General features: G+C 36.6%; 1 protein-coding gene across 2 annotated transcripts; it reads right to left on the bottom strand.

The window, feature by feature from the left end:
- Positions 1-303: 303 nt before the first annotated feature.
- LOC134225893 (eukaryotic translation initiation factor 4H-like) lies at positions 304-28,000 on the bottom strand. Of its 2 annotated transcripts, none has more exons than XM_062706321.1 (4): positions 27,844-28,000; positions 13,875-14,174; positions 2,901-3,085; positions 304-1,716 (listed from the first exon to the last, which is right to left on the bottom strand). In XM_062706321.1, exons 1-4 carry the CDS (start codon positions 27,921-27,923, stop codon positions 1,229-1,231), a joined length of 1,053 nt encoding a protein of 350 aa, XP_062562305.1. In that variant the 5' UTR covers positions 27,924-28,000; the 3' UTR covers positions 304-1,228. The 2 variants fall into 2 exon arrangements, with proteins under 2 accessions (XP_062562305.1, XP_062562307.1); XM_062706323.1 differs by having other exon boundaries at positions 2,964-3,085.

Below are 28,000 nucleotides of genomic sequence, written 5' to 3'. Positions count from 1 at the left end.
GACTTTTCTCAGATCTTTGTCTTTAATATCTCCGACAAAAACAAAGCTTTGTCTCTTTTGTCGCTTGTTTCGCATGCGCATCCAAGAAAACCATGGTTTTCGACAATGATCCGACGGGCACAGAACACGAGGTGCACAGCGAGCAAGGTGGAAGACGATTTACGCATCCTCCGTAGACTATGGGATAATATTGTAAAACACATTAAAAACAACAACTTTCATGTTTTCCAAGTATCCATGTTTCACCAGTTTATTCATCCGTTTTCGTGGTCATCATTCATCTCGTATTTATGTCAACAACACTTAAAGATAAGAGTGTATATTATGCTTATCATTTTTTTACATTTTTGCCCTTGAATTTATTTCCAAAATTTTAACCTTTCAAAAGCGAATCGAATCGTGCATAATGTGTTGAAAATATTCTAGTTTCAGAGGCGTAATGAATCGAATATGGAAACAGAAAAATCAAATCACAACTCATTTACTGATGTCCGACGGTTAAATCTAACGCAATGTAAAGCAACTTTAGCTGCATAAAGCTATCGAATTCAGCGCTCACAGTATCGTCAACTGTAAGAACTAAACGTTTTTGCCATTGAAATCTTCTACTAAACAATAACTTTCTCATACACTACTGATTGAATCGTCTCAAATATCCTCCTAATTAAAACACTTCATACGCAAAAAGAAAACGGACAACGCAAACTTTTGGGTAAAACAATTTCAGAAACGCGCTAAATACTCGACTCGCCTGTTTAACTATTACAGTGTTTCACTAGCTCAAAAAGATTTTTCTTATAGTAAGACTCCAGTTTTCAGCTTTTCTCTTGAGAAGTTTTTTTTTAAACTTTTAGGTTTGCAGTATATCAATGTGCTAGAGTAGTTAATATAATTTACTGTCTCATAATTATTTGCAGTATAATTACATTTTATTCTGTATTTCATTCTTTCTTTTTTGCATTTTCTTTAATATTATTTTTATTAAATCGTAGAAAAAAGCGTAAAAATCAAAACATAAATTAAACACATATGTCTATGTTAGGTTTTTATAGTTTCTTGTAGGTATGCATGTATTTTCATGTATGGTTTTGTAATTTCACATTGCAATCCTGCTTTTCATCCTATATTTATATGCATTTTAGTAAAAAAAAAACTGTTTTACTTTCGCTCTCATTTGATAAAAGGAAAAATAACTAAAAAGTTAACACTAACAAACTAAAGAAAAGCTTTAGTTGGGCTCGTGCTTATCATCTCCCGTTGATGAAGAGACAGACGTTTTACGTTCTGAGTCTTCCGACGTACTTCCCTCACCCACTTTCTCCTCGCGGGGCCGTGCATTGCCAAAAATAGCGGCCGCTTGTTTTGTTTCAGCTAGGGCATTCAACGGTGTAGCCACAGTTCGTGGTTTCAAGTTCAACTTGGGTCTACCAGCGTCTCGTTCCGCCAAACTAAGTGCGGATGGTGCTTGATTTGGTTCTTTTCTTCTGTCACTATCGCGGTGGTCCCTACGGACACCACCTCCTGTTGCTCCGACAACGCCGCTTCCACCTGCGTATCGGCCGAAGCGATCACCATCACCACGGTTATAGTTATCTCCCCTATCGTTTCCACGGCCATCGTGTTCTCGGCTCCAGTCATCTCGGCTTCCTCCATCTCGTCCGCCGTCACGAAGCTCGTCACTAAAGTTACCATATCTACCACGGTTCGGTCCACGATCTAAAATGAATAAGAATAAAACACTTTTGAACGACAATTGAGAACGTAAACCATTCAGAAAATCGATATAATCAACCTTCGGTAAGATCCAACTTTTCTTATACATACAAACTCAATCTTTCTTATACATATTTAAAAATAGTTCTGAGGATCATGTTTATTACTTTTTGATATTGTACGAGTGTTTCGATTGGTGTTTTGGCCAACCCGAATAGAAATTTACCATTTGTGTAATATTATAAATCTAGACCAACATTTGAAAAGGGCGTAGCAGCCAAAATTTATTCCTTTTGATACTTCATCCACATATATAGCTAAATATGTAGACAAAGAATCAGAAGTAATAAAATTTGGCTGTTACGCCCTTTTAAAATGTTGGTCTAGAAATTATTCAGTTTCTATCATTAGACTAATGATTATACACCAATGTAGTGAATAGTCATGAATGATTTGATAGCATTCGTTCGTATCATGCGGTTATTCATAGTAGTAGCGCTGGAGCATACAAAATATTTTAAATCAAAAATTTCACAAGAAGGATAATTTTTTATTTGTGAACAGTCAGTCCATGAAGAGTTAATACACGAACACGATTGATAGTTTGAAAGCTTTTTTCAGTTTATCGAAACAATATTTGGTGAGCGTAGTAGCAAACGCTTTTCTTCGTGGTACTAAATAGTTTTTTTTGAAAAGTTCATACTTTCGACAAAATACGCGTTTGATGTCTTTCGCCATACATATTTATGGCGTTTAACTTCATGCTGCGACACTTGCAGCGGCGGGTATGATACCAGCAAGTGCTTGTAATTCATTGGTCGGGGTTCAACAAAACAGCATTAGGCTTTTTTTTTATGGACTTTTGATATTTTGATCGTACAAGTAAAACGGAACTTAATTTATGTTAATCGTTGCAAACATTTCTTGTTATTGTGGAATATCCTTACTATAGGGCTGAGGAATATATGGTACGATTTTTGATCAATTGGAACTGGAACACGAACATTTGGGCGAAAAAATGGGTGAGTAATTTTTTTGTAATTTTTAATTTTTGCGATTCAGCAGAACCCCGGCCAATATCAACCAACTACAGAATTATGATAGAAATAAACATGGAAAACAGAACCTTCTAAATATGTTGAAAAGCCAATTGTTCAGGTATGTATAGATAGCTTCTGATCCCTTACCGTTATAATTATTGGGGCGGCCGCGGTTTCTATCAAAGTCATTTCTTCCATAGTTGTCATTACCGTAGTTTCTATCACCGCCTTGCCGGTTGTTCGGGTTTCCTCCTTTGTTACTGAACCCGCCTGGTCCGCCGCGATTTTGCTGGCCTATGCCGCCTCCTCCACCTCTTTTGTTGAAGCCACCACTGAAAGAATATTATTTGATATTTCATCTTCGTTAGTACACAAGCTCCACTATCAAAATTTTTATGGTTTTCCCGGATTTACAAGTTGATTGTGCGTTGAAGTCCGATTACGAGATTTTTTTCCTTTTCAATATTTTACACTAAACGAAGAATGTGTTACTTTAGGAATTGTACTTTATTATCGTGGCCGAATATTCCATATTAGTTCCCTTCTCAAATGGAAAAAAAAAATCAGCATGAATGTGATTGATCATAGGCAGTACGATGGACAGAATAGAGTTAGACAAGATAGGTTCCGTGAATCCGTTTCAATCTTCCAACCAAGAGAACTTGGAATACTCAAAAATTAACGCGTTTACTTTTATTATGCTGCCCTATAAAGAAAAACTTGTCCACGTGTTTTGCAACTACAGTAATATCCCGATTTAATCACCCCCCTGGTGAATTTTGGGGTGATAAAACAGGGTATGTGACAGAAATTGGAAAAAAAAGTTATTTCCAATTTTTTAATTCATTCCACAACTATGAGTCATTTTATGCCTTGGAATGGTCAAATGCGTGAACGGTACCCGTTATTTCTTGTTGAAATTGCTTACAAAATATTTCCCAGGTAGGGTAGAATACGGCTTTGGCAGGGTGCGACATTTGTTGGCACCCTCAACAATATTTGCGTTTTCCAGCAAACATACACTATTGATGAACATAAATTTGATTCAATCACACAATTTCAAGTCTAGGCTTTCATTTGAATAAGTTGTTTGTGTAAAAGTAGCAAGATTTCACGAATTAATCATTGAAACAAATTTGCACCTACGAAATCCTTGCCATTATTGCATCGCCCAAGAAAACAGCAAACGAAAAGCAAACTGTTACTTACTTTTTTGGATCGCCTGTTTCTTTTCTTTATCGTGTATGATACGACAAATTAGGTACGTAAACTACTTTTTACACTTTATTACCACTTGATTATCACCACAAATAGCAAATTTATCCAATATTTGCTCTATGTTTCACTAAATAAAATTGGGACTGTTCGTTTTCTTTGGCAGCAGCGCACTTCGGAATAGAGCGAGAGAATGTGTTTGTGAGCATATCAAACACACGCTAAAAAAATACCACGCACAATTCCATGTGATTTGATTTTGCCAAACCACGAACAAAATATCCGGCGTTGGCATTTATTTTAAAAAAGTGTTAGAATACAAAGGCTTCTATTCAGATTTTTACTCAGACCATGAATTATATCAAAAGTGATAGCCACACCGTAGTATTTTAAGCCTTATGTGGCTGACAGAACCGTTTTCCTTTTGCAACTTTAATACTTTCCAAGCTTATCAAAAAAATCATAACCATTCCCGTTCCTACATAGCGCATTTCAACCATACATAATTGCCTACTTTTAGGGTATTATCAATTATTCAACTGTGAAACGTAGTGTACGAATGAGGTGGCTCCAGCTCAATCTTATGTGTATAGATTTGGTTTTACATAGTTTACGTCGTTGTACACAACCCCATGATTATTTTGATGAAACAAACATATCATGTAAGGACCTTCAAATCTAAGGACCGTAAAGAGCAAGTTGTATATTTGAAACTGGTTGATAGACTTTTGCTTACGCGTGAAGACTCTAAGGCATTACAAAAGACAAAAGATGTAAATCTTGGCAGCGGACGAAAAGTATGTAAGTTCCCTTCTTCAAAATGGCCAACATTATTCAAATAGGTTAAACATGGTAAAAGTTATGAAATTGTCAATATCTGAGTACACGGGTACCCTATCTGCCATTCACGTCTGTTTTTGTTGGCCGTAAAATTTGTTTTACAATGTGTTTAAATGTTTTTGCCTATCTTCCACGTGACATAAAATTGATGCCAAGGCTAAAATTCATGTTTTGTTTTAAGCCAGTTTTGATAATTAATAAAATTTCTTCCAAAATTGAGTGAAGCGAGATGAGCGTGCGGCCGATTATTATGAATGAATTTTACTACTAGAGCATATAAACAACCAGCATCTGGCACCAATACATTACTAGTTTTCTACTTCCATGTCTAGTTGCTGAAGGGAGCAAAATCATTGCTGATAATAGAAATTGCTATGCCAATAGAAGAAACGTTGACCTGTTACTTTATATTAAATTTACTAAGTTTGTGGTAAAAGATATTAAATTAAGTGAACACCAATCATCAAAGGAAGAGCATACGAATGTATACCAGTTGAACTATACCTGTGTTTTAGTGTAATTATTCATTATTTTTATCATTCAATTTGCCGAATGTCTTAGACTGCCAAGAATAGGTATTTTCCCCTACTTAGAAGTCGTTCGTAATAAACTACAGGCGGTGAAACTTATTTAATGAAAATCAATGTTGTTAATGGTATTATTTAAGAAAATTATTTTGGGGTGACAAAATCGGGTCAAAAATGAGATAAAATCGGGACGTGATAAAATCGGGTCGAAAACGTGATAGAATCGGGGGTAGACAAAATCGGGGAGTGACAACATCGGGTCAACACTGTACTAGCGGCGTAATCAATCTTTTTTTTTGTCTTTACTAAGGAGACTTTCAGCCCGAGGCCGTAATCAATCATATTCAGTTCAATCTTTCAATTAAAAGAAGTTGTGTGACGGTGTTTACAGAGTCAATGTTAATCCTATTGCATAATAAATCAATCTTCATTGCACCAATGAAAGGATGAACATAACTGAACACTGTATACACTGCCGTTACACGCATAACTGTCCCATGTACGTAGGAAACCCCAGGAAACATGGGACAAATATGCGTATGACGGCAGTACAGGGGTTAGACAAAAAGGTTAAGATAGGCAAAATTTTGTCGAAGTTCAAATCAGCCTAACTTTGCGTAGAATGATCCGATTTCGATGTAACCGGTACCTTCGGACGCAGAAACTCTTCTAGTATACTGTCCCCATACAAAACCTCAGATTGGCTCTTGGCCACCGGAGATGTTTCGGGTTTTCCAAGGATATGTTAAAAATGCATTTTTTTCTTCTGCTTGTCGTTTTATCTGACGTTTACTGCCCCCACTCGCATATTAGTCCCATACCGTTTTTTCGCATACATACTGAGATAATAGCCATTGAAGTTGAAAATCGTATCTTCCATATGAAACTTCCATCGAAACACCATCGTATCTTGCTGAAATGTTGCTGAGTTGTGCATCATTCGATAGATTACCGTGAAGCGATTTAGTTTGATCGAAACATTGTTTAGTGTTGTGCAATCGAGTCATGTAAATTCTTAGTGGGACTGTTATGCGGGTACTTTCAATATGGGACGCACATGACCTGGTATTTTTTTCACTCACGGGCACACAAAATCAAAATTTTTATTATAATTTATGAAAGTACATTATAAATAAACCCTATTCATAGGGTTAACTCAAAAGTGAAGTCAAATGGGACTGTTATGCGAGTGGGGGCAGTTTACTGCCATCATGTTTTATACTCTCCCTGGAAACTAGAACTAATAAGCTGACCAATCAATGCTGGCTGCGGATCGAAAATTCGTTTGTCATACGCAAAGATATGGCCATTTTCGTAAAATCGGTACGGGATTGGCCATACACCCTGAACAAATGTCACTTTCGCAGAACACCCGGAACCTGTTACAAATTGGCCAGAGAGTCTTACACGCAGAGAAAATCTACCTTTTTGAACTAAAAAATAAAACCCAAATATTTTATTTTTAAAATCAAAACAGAAATATATTTAATTCAAAAATTTTCATTGTTGTTTCTACTGCAATCCAGTGTAACTAGTTTGTGAAGTAAATATTTGAAAAAAATACAAATATAATTATTGTGATTTTATTTATATATATAAAAATAAAATAATTGATAATCACAAGAAAAAGAAAACATTGAAAATAAATTTTTGATTATAATATTTATTTATTTTTTGAATTTAAGAAAAATATTGTTGAAAGCAAAAATTTATCTTTTGGAATTAAAAATATTTTTTGTACAAACAAAAAAATATATTGCAAATTTAACAATTTTTATTTTGTTTGCTGTTTTGGAACATTGTAGAAACAACAATATTTTTCGTCTAATCAAATCTGATTTTTTGTTGAATTCAACAAATAAAATTATTAGCCGGGGAACAATAATTATTTTTGTTGTTTTTATACATAATATCATTGAGTTTAAAAAACATTTCTCTGCGTGTACAGGCATCATAATGTATCTTTAATAAAGATCCTATATTCATCGTTTTGAGAAAACATGAATTTTGGGCCCCTCCTGGAAGGCCCTTGGAACCTGCTATAAGCGTGCCAGTGGACACTATCATTCTGAAAATGTTTCTGTAATCATCGTCTCGCAAAGCCATGAAAATAGATACCCATCTATGCAATATTCCGATCTGTTATCATTTCATCATGTTCCCGGAACCGTTTTTACGGAAATGGCCATATCTCTGCGTAGTTTTGATGGATTTTTGATCTACAGCCACCATTGGCCGGCATATTAGTTCTAGTTTTTGTAGAAATCATAAAACATGATGAATGTAAACGTCACATAAAATGACAAGCAGTGGAAAAAATGCATTTTGAACATACTTTCGGAAAACCCGGAACATTTACGGTAGCCAAGGACCAATCTTAGGTCACTTAGGTTAGGACTGCCCAGAAGGGCAGTATACTAAAAAAGCAGTATACTAAAAAAGCAGTCTCATATGATTAAAACGAGTTTTTATTCGTCCGACGTTTCGACACGGGATTAGTGTCTTCTTCAGGGGAAGCTAAAATTTAATACATATACTAATTATACAGTCTTTGATTATGTTTGGTGTTAGTCTTACAATGATTTGTTCGTTTTTTGTCTTATGTTTTGTCTAACTTTAACTGTCTGGTTATTATGGTGTCGGTACATAGGGGTAACGGCTCAAATCTTGGCCCATTATGCTACGGTTGAGCACATTTATCGTTATAAATCTTCATATATTGCATTTCCAACCAGAATTATTCCACCAGCCGGCTTGCTTACATTTGGTTTTGACGCCAAATAGCAAAAAATGATGATGAATGTCCGCAATATCTCATTAAAACCAGCGAAAGTCTCGAGAGAAATGGACAAAATGTCGGCATCCTTGTCCCTATCAGGTGGATAATTCTTCAGCCCACTTGGGACGAGTGATTGTTGATTTCTAACATACGAGAGATAAAGATGGGTTGCTGTTTATGGTACCAGTCATTTTGCTTGCGTTGAATAAAGGCAGCATGCAAACAAATAGAGAAAATCAAATCATCTTATTGAGCGTCATTTCTAATTGGTTGCATGTAAAATACTACCACACTGATTGTGAGAGTGCGTTTCAGGTTCCCCAATAGCACGCTTACCAAGGACATGCTAACGAAAATACTATTATATGAATCATTTATTTCCCAAATATTTACCATATGTGCAAGTAAAGAAGTTTAGAAAAATGAAAACTGTATTAAAAACTGCAGTTGCAAAAAGGCTACATGTTCTAGCCCTCATGTTGTGCCTTCAAACAAATTGCATACGTTAATTATTGGCTGCCGCATAATTTTGAGATTTACTACTAGTTGAAACCATGGCAGTTGTGTTGCTCTCGCTCTCGCGATACTCTCAAAGAAACTTTTTTCCAAAACGTAAACAATGCTTTAGGTGGGGATGATGCATAACGCACTACTGAAGAAAGCCAATTGTAAAAATTATTCTAGTCATTTCCTTGCTTTGTACTGTGCATAAACAGTTATAACTGTGCCAACTACCTGATATTATTACACAATTATTCATAAATACAATTATTGGACGGTTGTTTTTAACTCTGCCTGCATTGAAGTTTCATGATTGGTACGTGCGTTTGATTCCACTCCTCTCTATATCGATCAGCTGTTGTGAATCCTCTCAAAACTCTCACGTGTTTCAACTTCCCGAGTTGAAAGAATACTTTTTCAGTATCATTTTACAGATCAAAATACTTTTTGCAAGCAATAATAAATCTAAATTATGATGAAGGTATTTGTCAAGTAATTTGACTTGAAATTATTCCCATGAGACGTTGAAAGTTTATCTAATGAAACATACGATCCATTGTATCTTTCCATTATTAAATGAGAAAATATTTGTAGGATTTGTGCCAAAGATGATGATATTGAATATTCATACACTAATTGAATAAATTATTTGCGAAATTATGAAGAAAATGGTGTATCGAACCACGAAAGTTTGATGCTTTTGTTTGAATCGTGTTTGGAAGCCGTAAGGTAGGCAATTATTTTTGGTATGTTATGCGAATGATTTTTACGTTATATCGTGATTCGAGAAAAGCATCATGAGGGCCCAATTACAAACTACATGACGTTTTAGGTTGTGGGAAGGTACTTGTCAGAGCGTTAAGGACTTTATAAATTCCAGAACCCTACCATACATGAAGCATTACTAGAGGCTTGGTGTGGGTTGAGTTTAGCGTTTTGTAATTTGCGAATGAATTTTAACCGCTGAGTGGATTAACCTGTTTTACAAAATTCTTAGCAATCTAATCGAAATCATCGGATATTCTATACACAGCTTCCAGTTATTTTCTCCAGTACGGGTTATTGGTAGGAATGTTTTGATTTTAGAGTTTCACCTATATTAACACAGTGCTACAAATCGAAAGCGCAAGCCACCATTTAGTATTGTACCAACAGTTTTGGTTAATCATGTCGCTATACTAATGGAAATTGTGAAATAAAAATGATAGCTGACATAGTGTGGTTGTTATCCATTCATTTGATGTGCAAACGCAGGTATGTTCATTCAGAAAATTCTTTTATTGGGCAAAAGAAAAACTCTAGCACAGCCAGCCTGCATAAGTCAACGAAACATGGCTGCTAAAAAAACCGAGTCAATGTGATTTTTCACGCAAGATAATTACTTTTAATAGTTTAAGAAGTGTATAAATCTAGGGTTATGAAGCAGATATATGTTTGATACACTTTTCTAAAGAAGCAGTGGTTAATATCTCCCTACAAATCGTCGTATTATAGCTGAAATATTGATTAATTTGCGTGATGAGCCAATGTTACATCCAGGGCCAACATTACCGCCGGTTACCCTACTGTGAATAAAATTGTGTTTGTTAAATTTGCTTCGTTCATCATTAAAACTATTTCATAAACTGTCTTACGTCTCGGAATCACTTTCCATTTCACTAAAAACTGGCAAATGGCGCAGTTTTCCTTTTTGCAATCTCCTCATCGAAAACCCCATTCTGGTTGGTAGCTAAGAATGCACTCATTGAGACGACGACAGCTTTGATCCAACATTGTATTGACCATGACCATAGATTTAAATTAGAACGCACACAAATTATTGACCATAGTTATAAGCCAAAAACACTACCATTTCTAGAAATGTGCCACATTACCAACACACCCCACACCGTAAATAAGAGAACAGATATTGATGGGCTCAATACTACATACGCAGCTGTGCTGCATTACATACAGAACACCACCAAAACTGATAAGCGAAAGCGAAAGAGCAAGAATTCAAACGATAGGTAAATTATTTCGATAGGGCTCCATTGGCTACCAACCAGAATGGGGTTTTCGATGAGGAGATTGCAAAAAGGAAAACTGCGCCATTTGCCAGTTTTTAGTGAAATGGAAAGTGATTCCGAGACGTAAGACAATTTATGAAATAGTTTTAATGATGAACGAAGCAAATTTAACAAACACAATTTTATTCACAGTATGTACCGACACCATAATAACCAGACAGTTAAAGTTAGACAAAACATAAGACAAAAAACGAACAAATCATTGTAAGACTAACACCAAACATAATCAAAGACTGTATAATTAGTATATGTATTAAATTTTAGCTTCCCCTGAAGAAGACACTAATCCCGTGTCGAAACGTCGGACGAATAAAAACTCGTTTTAATCATATGAGACTGCGTAGCCATTAATTAATGATCTATGCCTAATTTTATCAAAATCGTATTATTGTACGCAAAGTTATGATGATTTGAATTTCCTAATAATTTTACCTATCTCAACCTTTTTGTCTAACCCCTGTACATATAAATATTAGCACTTTAAAGTGCTGATGCAGTAAACTAATCATCATCAGTTGTATTGAGAAAAGTCAAATTCCCAAATCTAATGCAAGAGCCCGAGTTAAAATCTACCGGATTCATAGCTCACAGAATCGAATCTCCGATTCGCATAAATGAAGGAGTTGTGCCCTTCATGGCTCATGGTTGTACCAATAATGCGCACTACTCACGATCTTATTGCGACATCAGAAGCTAAACAAAATTAACTTTTCCAATTATTACGTTTTTAACTAAAAGCTGTGTAACTGATTGTCCGACATTTCGCGGTAAAACATTCCGCGGTAAACTACTTCGCGGCGTACCATTTCGCGGTTTGTATCATTTGGCGGTAATCTGTTTCGCGGTTTATACAATTTGGCGGTATTCCGTTTCGCGGTATACATAATTTCGCGGTGCTCCGTTTCACGGATAAGCTTAGCTTACTTTTTTATTTTTTATTTTGCTCTTCTTTGCTATTAACTCTCAATTTCCTCTTCTTTATATGGCCGTTTTATTCGTTGCGTTTCCCTTTCAAGCATTTTTCTTTTTTCCTTTACGCATTTTTTATATTATGTTTCCAAAATACATATACATTATTGTAAATATGATAATTAGATGTGTGAACTTTGCCATCAAGATACACTATATTATCAATTTTCCACCTTATCGGCCGCTACGATTTGAAATCGTTGCAAAGCAAATTGACGCCAAAATCGTCGCCAGAAAAAATGGCCATAAGATCAACACTGTCAATTTTTTTTTTAAACTCGAAAATCACATTTTTTCCCAAAATTAAGCTCTGTTTTTCATGCAGATTAAAATGATTTAATGTCCTGCTAAGTGCTAACACAGTTTAATAATATAGTTGTTGGCGACGTTTTTGAAGGTGCCTAAAAAGTGGTCGACGCGTTTTTTAACCAAGGAAACAGTCAATATCATATGATAAAGCTCGTTGTATTATTAACTTAAAAGTCTATTGTATTTTGATAGAACTCAGAAGGTGGAAATTATTCATTAGGCAAAATGTATCTTTCTTACATGTTAGCCGGTATTAGGCGAAATATCATGTGCTGCCTTTTTTAAATGTTCGCATTTGCCCGGTATATAAGGCAAATTGTGATGTTTTGTTTTCATTAAATATTTGCATTTACCCGGTATGAGGAAAAAAACCGCCTTCTTTAAATGTTCGCATCTGCTCGGTATAAAGCAAAATGTTATGTTCTTTCTTTCTTTTTATTGGCATTACATTCCCACACTGGGACAGTGCCGCCTCGCTGCTTAGTGTTCATTCATCACTTCCACAGTTATTTACTGCGAGGTTTCTGAGCCATGTTACCATTTTTGCATTCGTATATCATGAGGCTAACACGATGATACTTGTATGCCCAAGGAAGTCGAGACAATTTCCAATCCGAAAATTGCCTAGACCGGCACCGGGAATCGAACCCAGCCACCCTTAGCATGGTCTTGCTTTGTAGCCGCGCGTTTTACCGCACGGCTAAGGAGGGCCCTGTCATGTTATGTTTTGCTTTCTTTAAATGTTTGCATTTGCCCGGTATAATGTTAAGTCTGTTGTTTTGCCTTCTTTAAATGTTCGGATTTACCCGGTATAAGGCGAATTGTGTTGTTTCGCCTTCTTTACATAGTCGCATTTGCAAATATGTTTTGCATCAAAATTATTATTTTTTTGTTGGGATTTGAAGTTATACAAAGTCTGGTGTAAACTTAATGATTATTTGATTTACATAATAGTGAGATGAATTTTGAAGCTTTACAAAGCTAAAGAACACATTATTAACGCATTTGCCCATAAGTACACGCGGCGCTCCCCAAAGGAAAGGATGCACCGCCTTTTTTGCTGCCCGTATACTCGATTCTTATGGGGAGATAACATTGCGGCGTTTCCTAGGGTGCGGTTGTTCCTTTCGAATGTGGAACGCCGCATGGAATCTTGTGCAAATGCGCTTTTGGAAACATTACAACAGGCGCGCGGTGTATCGTGTTGACGGCACCCTACAATATTGAACTACTTGTAACATTAGTAAAATTAAACCTGCGAATTGCTATTGACCGCGAAATAGTACTAACCGCGGCGGAATGGTATACCGCCAAATAATATAAACCGCGAAATGTTATACCGCGATATGATACTGAACGCGAACTGGTAGACCGCGAACTGGTACACCGCGAAATGGTTAACCGCGGAATGTTTTACCGCCAAATGTCGTACAATCAAACGAACTAATATCACGCCGCGTCTACGCAAGGTACCTAGCATCAAAGGCAGTCGTGCACACGTATACTGCCGTGAATCGCATATCTGTCCCATCTTTGCTGGGTTTCCTATTCATATGGGACAAATATGCGATTCACGGCAGTATACGTGTGCATTACTCCATTTGATGCTAGGTATCTTGCGTGGACGCAGCATAAAAAACCGTTTCGTGAACATCGGCCCTTAAACTGACCATTTGAACATCTTATTTCGTAGCACATAACGTGAAGATATCTACCCATCCATAACGGGTAAACAAAAATGAAATCTGAACACTTATGCAGAAAACAAAACAATACGAAAGGACCATTACATTTTTTGACCATCTCATTCTATAACCCACTATCTCTAAAAGTTTGAAACAACATTCTACCTATTCTAAATACTTACTATGATCATATTCTCCCTGCTCTTGTTCTTACAAATAGCACTTACCGGTCATTCTTTTTTTGCTCCGCTATGTCAATTCTGAGCGGGGCCATATTATCGTTAAGCACAATCATCCCGTCCAGATCCAAGGCCTGTTTCAACTCGTCCAGCGTGCCAAATTCTACATAGCAGAAGCCCTTGAATACATCGGTTTCCTTATCTTTGACCAAGCGAATGTTCTTCACGGTGTAATCATGGAAAATTTTGTTCAAATCACCTTGAACAACGCCCTGCGGTAAATTTCCCACGTACGCAATGTACGGTGGTTCCGTTGGAAGCGGTCTACGGGCCCGCTCTCCTCCATATCTAACACAAAAGAGAAATAGAAGAAAATTAGTTTTTGCAAGGTTGATCGAAACAAATATTATTTTCACCCAGTGGCGTAGCCACAGGGGTGGTTTTGGGCATAAAACCCCTCCCAGAGACAACATTTTTGGAAGAAATTTTTTTTTTCGAAAAAAAAATGTTCAGAGAACCCCCTCCAGACCAATTTTCTGGCTACGCCACTGTTTTCACCGCATACAAACGCCGAACCACCACCTTAAAAATTTCGTAATTAAAATACAATTATTCAAAAGGGACCTCAAAATCTAATTGAAAAACCAGAAAAAAGGGTAAAATACCCAATAGCCCCCAGGAAGCGGAATTTCACTCTTCCTCTCAGAAGAAGTAGAAATTTTCAAAATGTTAAATTCGCGTAATATCTAATCTCCTCTTTACGATACATACAAAAAACACTCAAATACATAACCTCGTTGGAATAATATACTGTATTAATTTATACTGAATTTCAGTAGAAACAACAATAACAAATTTTGAATTAAATATATTTTAGTTTTTGTTTTAAAAATAAAATATTTGAGTTTAAAAATATTTCAATCATTTTATTTTTTAGTTCAAAAAGGTAGATTTTCTCTGCGTGCTGCAATGTGACAGGTGACCGGTGATTTTCATTTGGTCTCTTGAAAATGAAAATGCCTTTGTTTTCGTTTTACACGACGGTCACGAAAACTAGCAGTACTGCTCGGAAGCCTTGTTTACGAGAGGCTCGGGACTCTTTTTTCAAAAATGTCGAAAGCTTCCTTTTCAAGAGGCTCGGAAGGCTCCTTTTCAAGCGGATATGAAGCCTGTTTTCAAGAGGCTCAAAAGCTCGTCGCTGTTGTTTTGATGCTATTCAAATTAGTTACCTAGATTGATCCAATGCTCATAATGTAAAAATGATAATATGTATCACCGTAATACGGAATTGGCGGTTCGCGGCTATTATTAGCAGCCCAAGCAACATTTTCATCACAGACAAACAGACATAACACATTGAACGTTTACTCATCAAATTCATCGTCGTTCAAACACTAACGACATCTGTTGATTTCAGTTAGTTGGGCAAATCACGAACCAGATGGCTGTAGTGAGCAAATGTCAAACTCGAGCAAAAACGATGCGCGCGTCAAGAGTGATCGATTGGCCAACTAATGATTATTTGAATTGACCAGTAAATCAGTGAACGATGGAAATTTGTCGAGTGTTATGTCTGTTTGTCTGTGTTTTCATAGTTCAACAAAAATACATCACTTATGCACGCAATTTGATTGCAAACACACAATTTAAAGTGTAGACTTCCTTTTGAATATGTTTTTTTGCGTTGAAGTCAGAGGCGCCTCGTCTATACGTTCTATCTGTTCATGGACCAGGTAACCATTTTTAGTTCAAAAGTAGGAAATTGGGCAAATAATTACTCAGTAAATTTTTGCCTTTATCGCATAGGGGAAAGTGGGGCAAGATGGCCATGCTAAGCGGTAACCCTTGTAAAATAGTGACACTCCTTCAAATTCGGTTGATTTGTCCATGAAACACCTTTATGATGACCCGTCTTTGACATAAGTATCAATAAACACTGATTAATAACGTTTCAGTATCTTATAAACTGGTTTTAAAAAAGCTGCTTTTATGATGCCTATATTTACCATATGGGGCAATATGACCACCCCCTCGGGGCAAGACGAGCATGGACCAAAAACTATATCAAAAGTGTGCTTAATTTATTTAGAATAGGGGGCACATTTCTTGTACTACTGTGGATTATGTTCAAATGATGCTTCGTTTAAAAATGTCGTTTTTCATGTTGATTTCTTGACAACTGGCACTACGACAATATCAGAATTTGCCTAAAATTAATTTCTACTGTTAAAACCATATCCTTGGTTTTAAATTATCTCTGATTCACGCAGAAACTATTTTGATCATTTTTGAAATGCATTTAAGGGTTAGGCGACTCTTAATCCTGGAGATGACCTTGACCTTGTTGGCAATACCGCCCCAAGCCGACGTATATCCAAAGATTTATATCCTATCGAACCTAATTACTGTTATATAAAAGCTCCGGTAAATATCAATTTGTCCTGAAAAATGAGTAATTTAGGCTTCAATTGTTAAATTATGTAACTAGAAAATTATAAGAAAATTCGAATTTCAACTAAACCATCTTCAAATCGATATTACAAGAACAAGTAAGGTTGTCCAAGTGCATTTTTCAGTTGTATAGCCCTTTTACATTATTGTGAACCATCCCTTGTAATAATAATGTGAATATAATGCTCACTTAAGGCATAATTAACGTTGGCTGTCTTGTCCCATACGGCCATCTTACCCCACTTTCCCCTACTAAGTATACGTAAAGGCTATACGATCACTCCAAAACCAAACTTTTGATAGAAGGCTCGGACCCATAGTGTTATATACCAATCGACTCAGCTCGACGAATTGAGATGATGTCTGTTTGTGTATATGTATGTATGTGTGTGTATGTGTGTATGTGTACAAAATTTTGTAGACACACTTTTCGGAACTTAGCATTGGCCAAATCACTCGCAACAAGTTCCATTCGACTGGGAACCCTGTCCCATTGTTTGCTATTGAAAATTGGCCAAAATTGGACTATGGAATCAAAAGTTATGGCCAAAATACTATTTCCTATGCGCAAAACACGCTAAAAAGCACTCACTCATATTTTTTAGTTTTTTTTTGCACGAGAAAGGCACCAACACCACTAGGTGGATTATTCAGGGTTTTTAACAAAGTTTCACGTAATATTTCTAATGATGGTTTAACATCTAATGAAACAAAATATTGCGTAGACAAATCAACTCAACGCTACATGCTACATGCTAAAGACTACCTTACACCTCGGGAAAATTTTCCTCCGGATTTTGGATAGGATTTCGGATCGGAAAGGCAGCCCCCACCAAAAATGGTGATTCTCGCTTTGTTTTCGCTCCTTTGTTGGTTACTGCACAGGTGTGTACACTCTGAAAAATCTTCACGTCATATTTACCTGAAAACAAATGTGGTTCTCATCCACCATACTTTTCACGTAAGAGTGACCTGAATGGCATGTAACCTGAACAAAATTTTACCTCGTTGAGTTACGTGATTTATCAGGTGAATCTGACTGGATTTTCCAGTACTAATGACGTGAAGTTTGAAAGTAGTTAGGGGCCATCCACAAAGTACGTCACGCTCCTAGGGGGAGGGGGGGTTCCGAGCAGCGTGACGACTCATACAAAAATTTTCGAGATTTAATACAAAACGTGTGACGAAGGGGGGAGGGGGGGTCAAAAATCGCCGATTTTGGCGTTACGTACTTTATGGATCTTCCCTTACGTGTTTGATCAGGTGAACTTTACGTGATTTCTACGTACTGGTTACGTGAAATTTCAGTAAAAGCTATATGACATCAGGTAACCACTACATGGTTTGAAATATATTGCAAAATTGTTTTTTAATGAATGCAAAATAAGCTAGTGACTGCCTGCAGCCGTAAACAGGAGACTTCTTCGCATTGTTGATGCACTTGATGCGTTGAACTGCATTTGATGCAGAATTATGTTTTTATCATTAGACAGAAAATGCGCTTCGGGAAAACACTGTTTGAGAACAAATCAGTTACTGAAAAATGTCGAATAAAATTTATTAGATTTGTAGAAAAAGATGAAACTAGTTTCTTTCTCAAAAATTGCTTCTATTTTCGCTGTTAAATCAAGCAAAAAGTAGTTCAGTCTTGGCAGTTGAAATCTGGAATAGAAATTTTCTACTAACGCTACCGAAAACGGTAGTTATAGGCTTCATGTAGCTTCATCTTCTTCCATATTACTTTCTACGAATCTTATAAATTTTATCCGACTTCCGCTGATTTTTTTTCCAAGGAGGGAACTTGCAGGTTCGGAAAATCCCCGCCTAGTTGCACATGAAATATCGCTTACCTCTGCAAATCCTATAATTATGTTTAGGTTATGTGTCTTTTATTCTTACGTGAGTATCAAGTCACTCTCACGTGAAAAGTATGGTGGATGAGAACCATATTTGTTTTCAGGTAAATCTGACGTGAAGATTGTTTTCAATGCTAGTTTTCCGCAAATATCGAAGCTGCAATCACACTAAAACATTTTCACTTTAATTGTTTACGAGTACATACAAACATATTCACCAAGATTTTTAGTAAAAGTTACGTGAATTTCAGGTGAACATTACTAACATCACGTAACAATCGTCGTTTGTTCAAGACAGATCAGTTACGTGATTTTTCACGTGAATATGACGTGATGATTATTTAGAGTGTAGAACAAGTTGAAATGCATCATCAGAGCTAGGGATCCTACATTCAGAGATATGCGAAAGCGGCCATCTTGAGCCAATCGAGCATTGAGATCTGTCAGAATCTGAGCCAAATAGAGCTTGCTGGCGTATGATCATCTTTCTCTTGTACGCACACAGAATGAATAGGATTTTTTTCGCTTCCGAAGCGTTTCCCGATGAAAACAAATCCTATGATTAACGTCAGCAAGCCTTATGAACATTGTTATTGTTGCGGATTGAAAGGTATTGTGATTGTAATGAAAAAGAATTTACAAAAAGTTTTGTCGAATAAACAATTTGTTTTACTTTGGCAAGTTGAAGTAGTCTAGTTTATGTATAGTACTTTGTTCATTTGTATTGCACTTTTATTTTAGTGATAATGCACTGTTGGACGTTAGATAACGAAAACTGAAAATTCCATTATACGCAAAGCCATGTTCGAGCTCTAACATTTTGCTTGAACGTTGAAACATCGATATTCCGATATATCGATACGTCCAAAAAATTAAAACACATTTCAGATCATCGAATCACACATCAAAGTTTCACTGTTTTTAATAGATTGTGCCTAATATGCTATATTTTTACTTTTGTTTTATTACGGATAATGTCTCGGAATTTAAAAAAATCGAAATCCGATATCAGCTACAAAAAATTGATACGGTCAAATATCGAACATAAAAAAATCGATACAAAATATCGATTAATCGGAGCAAAAATATCGATTCCCGATATATCGTATCGGTATCGCCTATTCCTAGGCCAAATAGGGACCACTAGTGCGACTACTGGTGGAAAGGACGTCAAAACATTAAGCAAAATCAATTTTTACAATTATGCTTGTTTTGGAGGAGATCAAATGTTTTATCGTATCATATGAATATGCTTTATCGATATGAACTTGGTTTGCGGTGAATTGATTGGCTATTTGGCATATAAAGCACTAGTGCGACAACTGGTGCTATAGCCACGACTGGTACATCTAGCCTACTTGTTATTTGAAAGCAAACTAATTGCAAAAAAAATGTACATAGCACATGGCGTGCCGGCAATAAAGTTTTTCAGTGTTATATAAAATAACTTGGTAGTTTTTTCGAGTTTTTTTTTGGAACAAACTGTTACCTGGTCAACTGGAAGAATTAGCAATTTGGAGATGACTCATGAGCTTATCTCAAAATCGACAAAAATGCAAATGTTACAAATATGCGATCATGGGCAGTCAAATAATCCTGTTTTACGAATACTCAAAATCAATCAACATAGTGAAAAGGTATACCGTAGGGCATCGAAATCCGTACACTTAAGCACTTTAATGTATGAAAAAGTCTTTAGAAAATATAAATCGAACGCAAATAAATCGTTTGTCGTTTATTCATGTGCACGAGGGTTTTTAGTTTGGAAGAATTCCGCATTTACGCACCGAAAACTACGAAAAAAAATTATATAAATTAAATCAACACCTTCTGAATCAAAATCCGTACAGCTATTTTTTGTCATAATATAAAAATTCATGCAGAGTGATAGATAGTGAGCAAAAATACTTTTGGTGCATCACGCAGACTATCTCAAAACTAGCAACCCTATAACCAGAGACCGGCGGAGTGAAAAACTGACGAAATGGCAACGTATGAAAATGCATGAAATCGTTTAAATTATACTGGCAGCACTTGAACTTTTTGCTTGCTTCTTATGGAAGCAAAAAGTAAACAAGTCGAATTGTAACCGCTTTTGACGGTTCGATTGGAAACAAGATGGCGTCTTCGCCGATCTCTTATTCTAGTATTTCTACTCAGAACCACACCGCTTTTGATGCATATTTTTTTAACAGGATGGTAGAACATGTGTAGGGGAACCCGGGGCAAGAAGGACACCTTAGATTTCCCTGTAAAATGTAATAATATAAGCATAATCGATGAATTCTTAACCTTCTTAACAGTCTTATAATGTAATATTCATCAAATTTCGTATTGAAAATCTTGAATAAAGCTAAAAATAACTGAAAAAACAAAATGCTACTTGGATCTGGTCAAAAATTATAATAATGACATCACATAAAATAAGAATTTTAAAAGGGAATTTTATATTAATTTAGGGTTATTCGAAGTAGGAAACAAGTTTACAGTATTGACAAGTATTTCTAACTCAACACTACTGGCTGTGGTACCTTTTTTCGAAAATATGCATTTAAATTCACTATTGACGATTCGGGACAAGAAGGACACCTCTACCATGGGCAAAAGGGTCACTCCTTGAAGCGGAAGAAGCGGTGACCGCGTCTGGCAGGTCTGTGAAGCGAGCAGCCACTCAGCACCGTGTTCGTCGTCGAACGCAGAAGAAAAATTTTAAGCATCCGGATCGGAAGATTAACGCTTGTGGCTTCGGTCGCTCCGCACCAGAGAATAATCCGCAGCAGGAGGATGCACTCGTTCAGCACATACTCTACATCAGGGCTGGTAGCGACGGATGGCGCTCAAAATAGTGACTTTAGTGACCAGAGCCGACGAAAAAAGGGACCAAATAGTGACTTTCAGTTGCAAAAAAAGTGACCAAATAGTGACTTTTAGTTTCAGTTGCAAGTTCGATGAGACGAAATCAAGCGTTTTTGGGTTGAAGGTGAATCTTTTTTTTTCGTAATTTGTGGTGGAAACATCTGACACTCACCACTCTTTTCTCTTAGAACGAACTCAGAACCTCATGATAAATTTCTTTCAAAAAGCTCAAATTGCGGGAAGCACTGGTTCTGATGCATTTCAACTTGTTCTACACAGCAGTGAGGCCCGCAACACAAGATGAGCGAGAACAAAGCGAAAATCATCACTTCTCTGTGGGGCTGCCTATCCGAATCTGTTTTTTCGCACTTGTATACAAGTTTGATAAATTTGTTATCTATTTCTACAAACTCTGATTGCCCTCTCTTTTAAACGCACGAAAATTTTACTCAATATCAATCAAAAGCAGGACTACTCAAAACTATGAGTAGTCTTGCGAGCAAATCAAATATTTTTTGCCACTAGAAGTGAGCGAAACATTGCTATCACTCATAAGACCTGTTTTTCTTCCCCAAAAAATGATTTCTCGGCAAAAATCTGCGTGAATGAGCATGATGCATGAGCATGAGCATGAGCATGGGCTCTTCTCGTGTCGTGAGATCACTGGTTTAGCCGAATACCTACTTAAGAAAGTTGCAAAAAACTCGATTTGTCATAGGTGTCACGGGAGTTTTTGGAATCTTTAGTGCGAGAGAAACAACAGTACGGATTGTTTTGGTAGAAAACGAAACAAAAAAATTGAAGATTCATGTACAAAGAGCCTGGGATTGAACGCTCGACCTCCTGCCTATAATGCAGGACCATGATCTCTGAACTTTTAAATATTTTTCCCTAAAATACGCAGATTTTACGACTTGCTGTGCGTATTTATGAACGATTTTTGCTATGGAATTCGACAGCGCATACAATTTTTAAAAATGGTGAGACTAGATCTCTTTTCTATGATATCAACTCTAAAAATATGTTTTTAGAGCAAACCCTTCATTCCATCTGTCAAATCTACAAAAAATAGCCGCTTGAGAACAATTTATATTTTCTTGAATTTTTTCGCCAATTTTTGTATGGATGACTGATTTATAGCTTTATGCTGTGAAAAAATGATAGCATTTGGTCATTAGTGGGAGAAGTTGTTTGCTGTGAAAAAATGATAGCATTTGGTCATTATTGGGAGAAGTTGTTAAAATTTTGAATGGGCACTAAAAACATCTTTAGGAGGAACAAAACACAGTAAATAATATAATAAAAAAGGTTGTCATTCAAAAAAAATTACTCGCCACATAACGATCATTTGTCTAGAAGATCTGTTATAAAAATACGCTATAACAATACTACTTCAGGTCTTACTAAAACAGGGGAGAATCAAGTCTCCCAAGGAATCAAGCCTCCACGCCTTCCCCCACTGTATAAAGTTTGAGTTTAAACAAAATCGGAATCGGGAGGTCTACTGCTTGCATGACTGTATACCAATTTATAAATTGTGACTTAAAACATCTCCAATTAGTTACTGGTGAAATGCCAATAAGAGCAGCGAGTTAAATAGCTAGCGAAGTTTCAGAGCGATCATTTTTCCAAGATTCGTAATTTCATTTCCACCATGAACAAAGCATCATCCGACGGATACATTAAGCTTTTTAAAAAAATAGTGGATAGTTTCAAAATAGTTGAAAATAGTGACTTTTTGCGAGAAAAAGTGACTTTAGTGACTTGAGGTCGAAAAAAGAGACTTTTTAGTGACTTGCTCGAAAAAAGTGACCAAGTCACTAAAAAGTGACCCGCTACCAGGCCTGCTACATGGAACAACGACTCGTTGCACTACCAATTCGCGACTTCAGAAGCTTAGCATACCGGCAGGCGATAAGGAACAGGTAAAGATTGGTGTCACGGTTTCCGTCAATGCCACCCTGAACTTTGCCTACGTGTTCCCGAGACATCGTCCGCTGATTCAATTATGTGGCTAGGTGGTAGTTTCATTATTACACCTTCATTTCAATATGTGTCCTTTTTGTCTCTGTAGGGTGGTCTTCTTTCCCCGGGCCTTTTTTTCAATGAAAAAAACAACCAAAAGAAATGTTAATATTTAGTCCACTTTTATAATATGATTCATATCAATATCGATGTAGTTTCATTGATAGCAATCTGCATTACATTTTGCGAACGATAAACGTTTGATTTAGTGGTGTTACTACAATATAATAATTCAAAATACTTAACCCTCTCTTTCCCACGACTTTTTTCAAAGATTTTAATAGGAAGGAATCATCTATGAAAAAAATGGTAGAACAAAAGTTATTTGGCATAGCTTAAATTAGTGGAAAATGAAAAAACAAGTTTTTGATTGTAAATCAATAGTTACTTGATTGTTTTCAATAGTTTCACTATTTTTACTCAAAATTGATTATATTTGCAGCTACCATGGGAAGGAAAGGGTTAAGGTGACCTTCTTGCCCCAGGTTCCCCTATCAAAAGTCCACGCGACGCCCCTGGTTGAAGTTAAAATATTTAAGAGAATATTTAACCAAAAAAACGTGTGCATCTCCGAAATCCTTGCTATTATTGCATTGCATAAGAAAACAGCATACTAAGGGGTCGTTCAACAATGATGTCACAGGTTTAAGGGGGGGAGGGGGTCTAAGATTTTGTGACAGTACATGTACTAAGTATACAAAAAAGCGTGACAGAGGGGGGAGGGTGGGTCTAGAAATCTCAAAAAGTAGTGGACGTCATATTTGAATCGCCCCTAATAGAAAATGTGTCCTTTACTGTTTTGGATCGTTCGTTTTTCCTCTTTATGACGTATGACACAAAAAATGAGCGGGCTTGGTAGTCATATGGCTACTGCTTCTGCCTCATACGCAGGAGGTCGTGGGTTCAATCCCAGGTCCGTTCCATTCTCCTACTTTGTATCTTTCTCTTTATTTCTCATGTTCTAGCAATCGCTAGAACTGGAAATGGACTTCCATACCGTTTCCATTACTATTCCTATACCTTCAACTTGAGTATTCTATCAGTAATCTGCTAGAATTGGAAATGAACTATATAGAGCTCGTTTCCTACATCCAATTAGAAATTCCATCAGTTACCTTCTCCTATCTATCACATTGGCAGCTCGTTAACCAAGACGGACGGACCTCTGCCTCTCCAACCTAACCCAGAAATTCCAACAAATTCCGCATGAACTCGTGGCAAGTGCAGAGGTATATTCGGCTTGCAGTGGGCGAGTGATTGCATCATCATTTCCTCCCCCTTCCCTACATTGACTTGCATTCTGACGTGGCAGGCGCCAGTATGACCTAACAAATGAGATCACCAGTACTTGTACATTGAAGATGTGTGCTAGTCCCAAACAAACATCTGTTGGTTCCCTGTGCAAGAACAGCTGATCTGGTCATAATGGAGTAGCAACTACGAGCAGTCAATCAAGCTCAAGCTTTATGACGTATGACACAAAAAATTTCAAATGTTCAGAATGGCGCTATAAACTTGTTCGCCACTTGAATATAACTAGAAAGAGCAAATATATTAAATACTAGCGAAACAAACCCAGCTTTGCCCGGGTGTTGCAAATGCCATAATGAACTATTTCCAGCACCGCACTCTAGATCAATTTCCATGCGTTTGTTTTGTTTTCCTCAACAGCTGACCCAAAGTTGTATTGCAATGATTTTTTTTACAGTTCCCCAATTTCACCAACTTTTTGTATATACAAACATTGCGGATCTCAAAACGAATCGACCAGGGAAAAAATCTTGCGAATCGGTCAACCCGTTCGCGAGTTAAATCGTCAGGAAGGAAATCTCAACTCATTTTTATTATATAGATTTGCTTCATATTGGAAAACTATAATCGCGAATTGAAAACAATTCTCAATTTTATTGGCAACAACACATTTCAGAACAAACCCTTAATAACGCAATAATAATAACGGAAGGATTTGTGATTTGATCTTAATTTAAACTACGAACAAGAATGCCAGCGTTGGCATTTATCTTTATCTTTTGTAAAATTAGGTAAAATGCAATAGTTTTTATCCGGCTCCTATAATACTAAATTTAGATTGGATTAAAAATGATTACAAACTGGATTAAAAATTATAGCCACATCGTACTAACCTTTTACCTTTCTCGTAAAACAAAGTTGTACCGAAAGACTATCATTTTTTGATTTGTTTTGCAAAATAATAAAAAAGTGTTTTACCATTCTGCCTGCATGACCCAAATTTAATGTTCTTGAGTCTGATCGAAGAATAGAAGAAGAAGAACCTGATCGTCTGATTCAGGAAACTGACCAAAATTCAAATTGAATCAAATGAGTGTGCGACCCGTTAGTTTAAGTGAGATTATTCAGTGATAATCAGAGATTGAATTCAAAAGAGAATGAAAAAATCTCTCATTTATCATCTCTGTATACATACACCCTATTATTTTTAACACGGTTGGGGTTTAGTCGATGATACTAAAAGATCATGTTTAAAATGGAGCTAGGCATTGTTACTGCTTATCAAAATATAATTGTATAGTTATATTACTCGCAACGCCAACTATGGACACCCTACCTTATTCCGTGCAAAGGCAATGATTCAAAAGGTTTTTTATAAGGCATGCTTTCTTTCAAGCCATGCGTTGTTTCAAAGAATGGAGCATTTTCTCAATTGCCCTTTTCCGAATAGATGCGTAAAATGAAAGAAGTCCATGCCGTTTTTTATTATGCTGAACGACCTAATGTGTTTGGTATTAGCTTATCGTTGTCTGTAAAAAGCGTGATAGAGGGAGAGGGGGTCTAAAAACCTCAAAATGTTGTGGATGTCATATTTGAATCACCCCATACAATAATTTAAAAAAACCTAGATTAATCCACCTAGCGTTGGTGATGCCTTTCTCGCATTTAGTTGAGACACCAACCTTATATGGGGTTTATATGGTCCGATGTACCATTTTCTTCATAACATTTAAACGCAATGACCGTCCGTTATCAAATTCAATAGTGATCAACAAGGCTTTGTCCCCTGTCGAATGAAACTTGTTGCGAGAAAATCGGTTATGGATTACTATACGAAAAGTTGTCTAATGTTTTTTATAGCTTCAGTGCACACACATACACACATACATACACACGGACAGACAGACATGTGCTCAGCTCGTCGAGCTGAGTCGATTGGTTTATAATACTATAGGTCTCAGAGGCTTCTATAAAAAGTTTGTTTTCGGAGTGGAATGATAGCCTTTCGGTACAACTTAGTTGTACGAGAAAGGCAAAAATCGTACGATTCCGTAACTGTTCCAATTCTTGTAATATGGGGCACACACTTGTGGTATTCGTACCATGGTACAAGGCGACAAGAAAATAATTTCAAGGCTATCTTTAATGAAGACAATAATTGGTATGGCACTCATTTCAAGATTTTTGTAGCATGGTATGAATACCACAAGTGTCCCCCTCATATAACTTGCTTAGTTGACTCGTCTAACCGTTGAATCTTTCGTTTTCGGTTAATGCGAGTAAAATTTTATATGATCATTATTCGATGTTTTGTAGGATAATGATTATAAATCTGAAAAAGTAGACATGCTATACTTTCAATGAATGTAATTATTCAATAAAAATATAATACCAGATGTTTGACAAGGTGCCTTCTAGCTGTGTATTAATCCTGTACCACTCTAGTAAATTTTCGCCACTTCCTCAAAGGGTGTGGAATAGTCATTTCATTTATTTAGTTTACATCTTAACAGATAACACTGAATCAACAATTCTCTTGTTGATTGTTCGTTGCGTATGTTTTTTCAAAGGCTGGCTTGCAAGGCCTGACATTAAACCCCCTAAATTTCCGGAGGACTTTAGTTGTGGAATAGTCGTGCCAGCCAGATAACATGGCTTCAACATTTCAAAAGGGCAAAACACCACAGAAGGAAGCAACGAATTCTCCTCTTTCATTAAATGGCGGTGGATTGCGTGGGTGGGCACAAATTAGTCCACCAGCGACGTGAGAAGTTCTTGTTTACAAAAGCAGTTTCGGCCTTTTGGAATGTTGGTGTCGAATACTTCAATTGTAACTTGGCTTAGAAATTTATAACCGAAGAAGCTGCTATCCTTTCGCCATGTCCAAGTTATGGGATGCGATGATGTTCGATCAGCGTGTTTTTTTTTTTTCATATGTAATGATAGAACTAATTGCGGAACTAGTGCCAAGTTTTTATTTGATAAAGTGGTATGTATACAATAATGCATAACTTTGGAAGTTACGTTTCAACGTAACCGTTCAGTTAAGGAATCAAGTTTTATAAGATGACGGTCTTGGATTGCAACTAATTAAAGTTTATCATTGAATATACCACTCAAGTTAGTTTGTACGGAAGACTGAAACAACCACCTTACTCCAATATTCTCAACAAGCGACGATAAAAAACGCGTGGATAAACAAAACATTATGCAATAAAATAAGCAACTTTTTAACGAATAAGCTACGCAAGTTAATTGCCGGAACCACCGTCACACAGGGATGTAATTATTTTTAGCTCATTTTTGTTTGTAACTGGTGTCGCTTATTTTGGGACGTATGCCGTAATTTTTGCATTTCGCCGACAGTGCAGAACATCCGCAGAAGTTTACCCATCCGTCAGACTATCCAAAAACACACCACGAGCTCAGTTTTGAATCACTCTTTTCTCGTTGCTTTTTCACTTTTACCACCAGAAAATTGTCCTTCTTCTGAAAGCCCACTTCAAGGACAGTTATTTTAACACACTATTTTCTTCAATTACACTGATTTGAACGTGGAAATTTGTAATTAAATTTACCTATTATTATCATGTACACCTCTGCCTGCCATATTTGCTATTGAAGCGCAATGTGTTGTCGCGTGGGCCGAAAAATCCATTCTCCTGTCGTGCACGGAGGATTCTTCTCTTTTACCGATTTTACCGTATCACTGAACACGCTGAACACTGAAAAACA

Source organism: Armigeres subalbatus, chromosome 3 (genome assembly GCF_024139115.2).
Source record: "Armigeres subalbatus isolate Guangzhou_Male chromosome 3, GZ_Asu_2, whole genome shotgun sequence".
In the NCBI taxonomy this organism is placed as follows: Eukaryota; Metazoa; Arthropoda; class Insecta; order Diptera; family Culicidae; genus Armigeres; species Armigeres subalbatus.
This window is presented reverse-complemented; position numbering and strand designations above follow the sequence as displayed.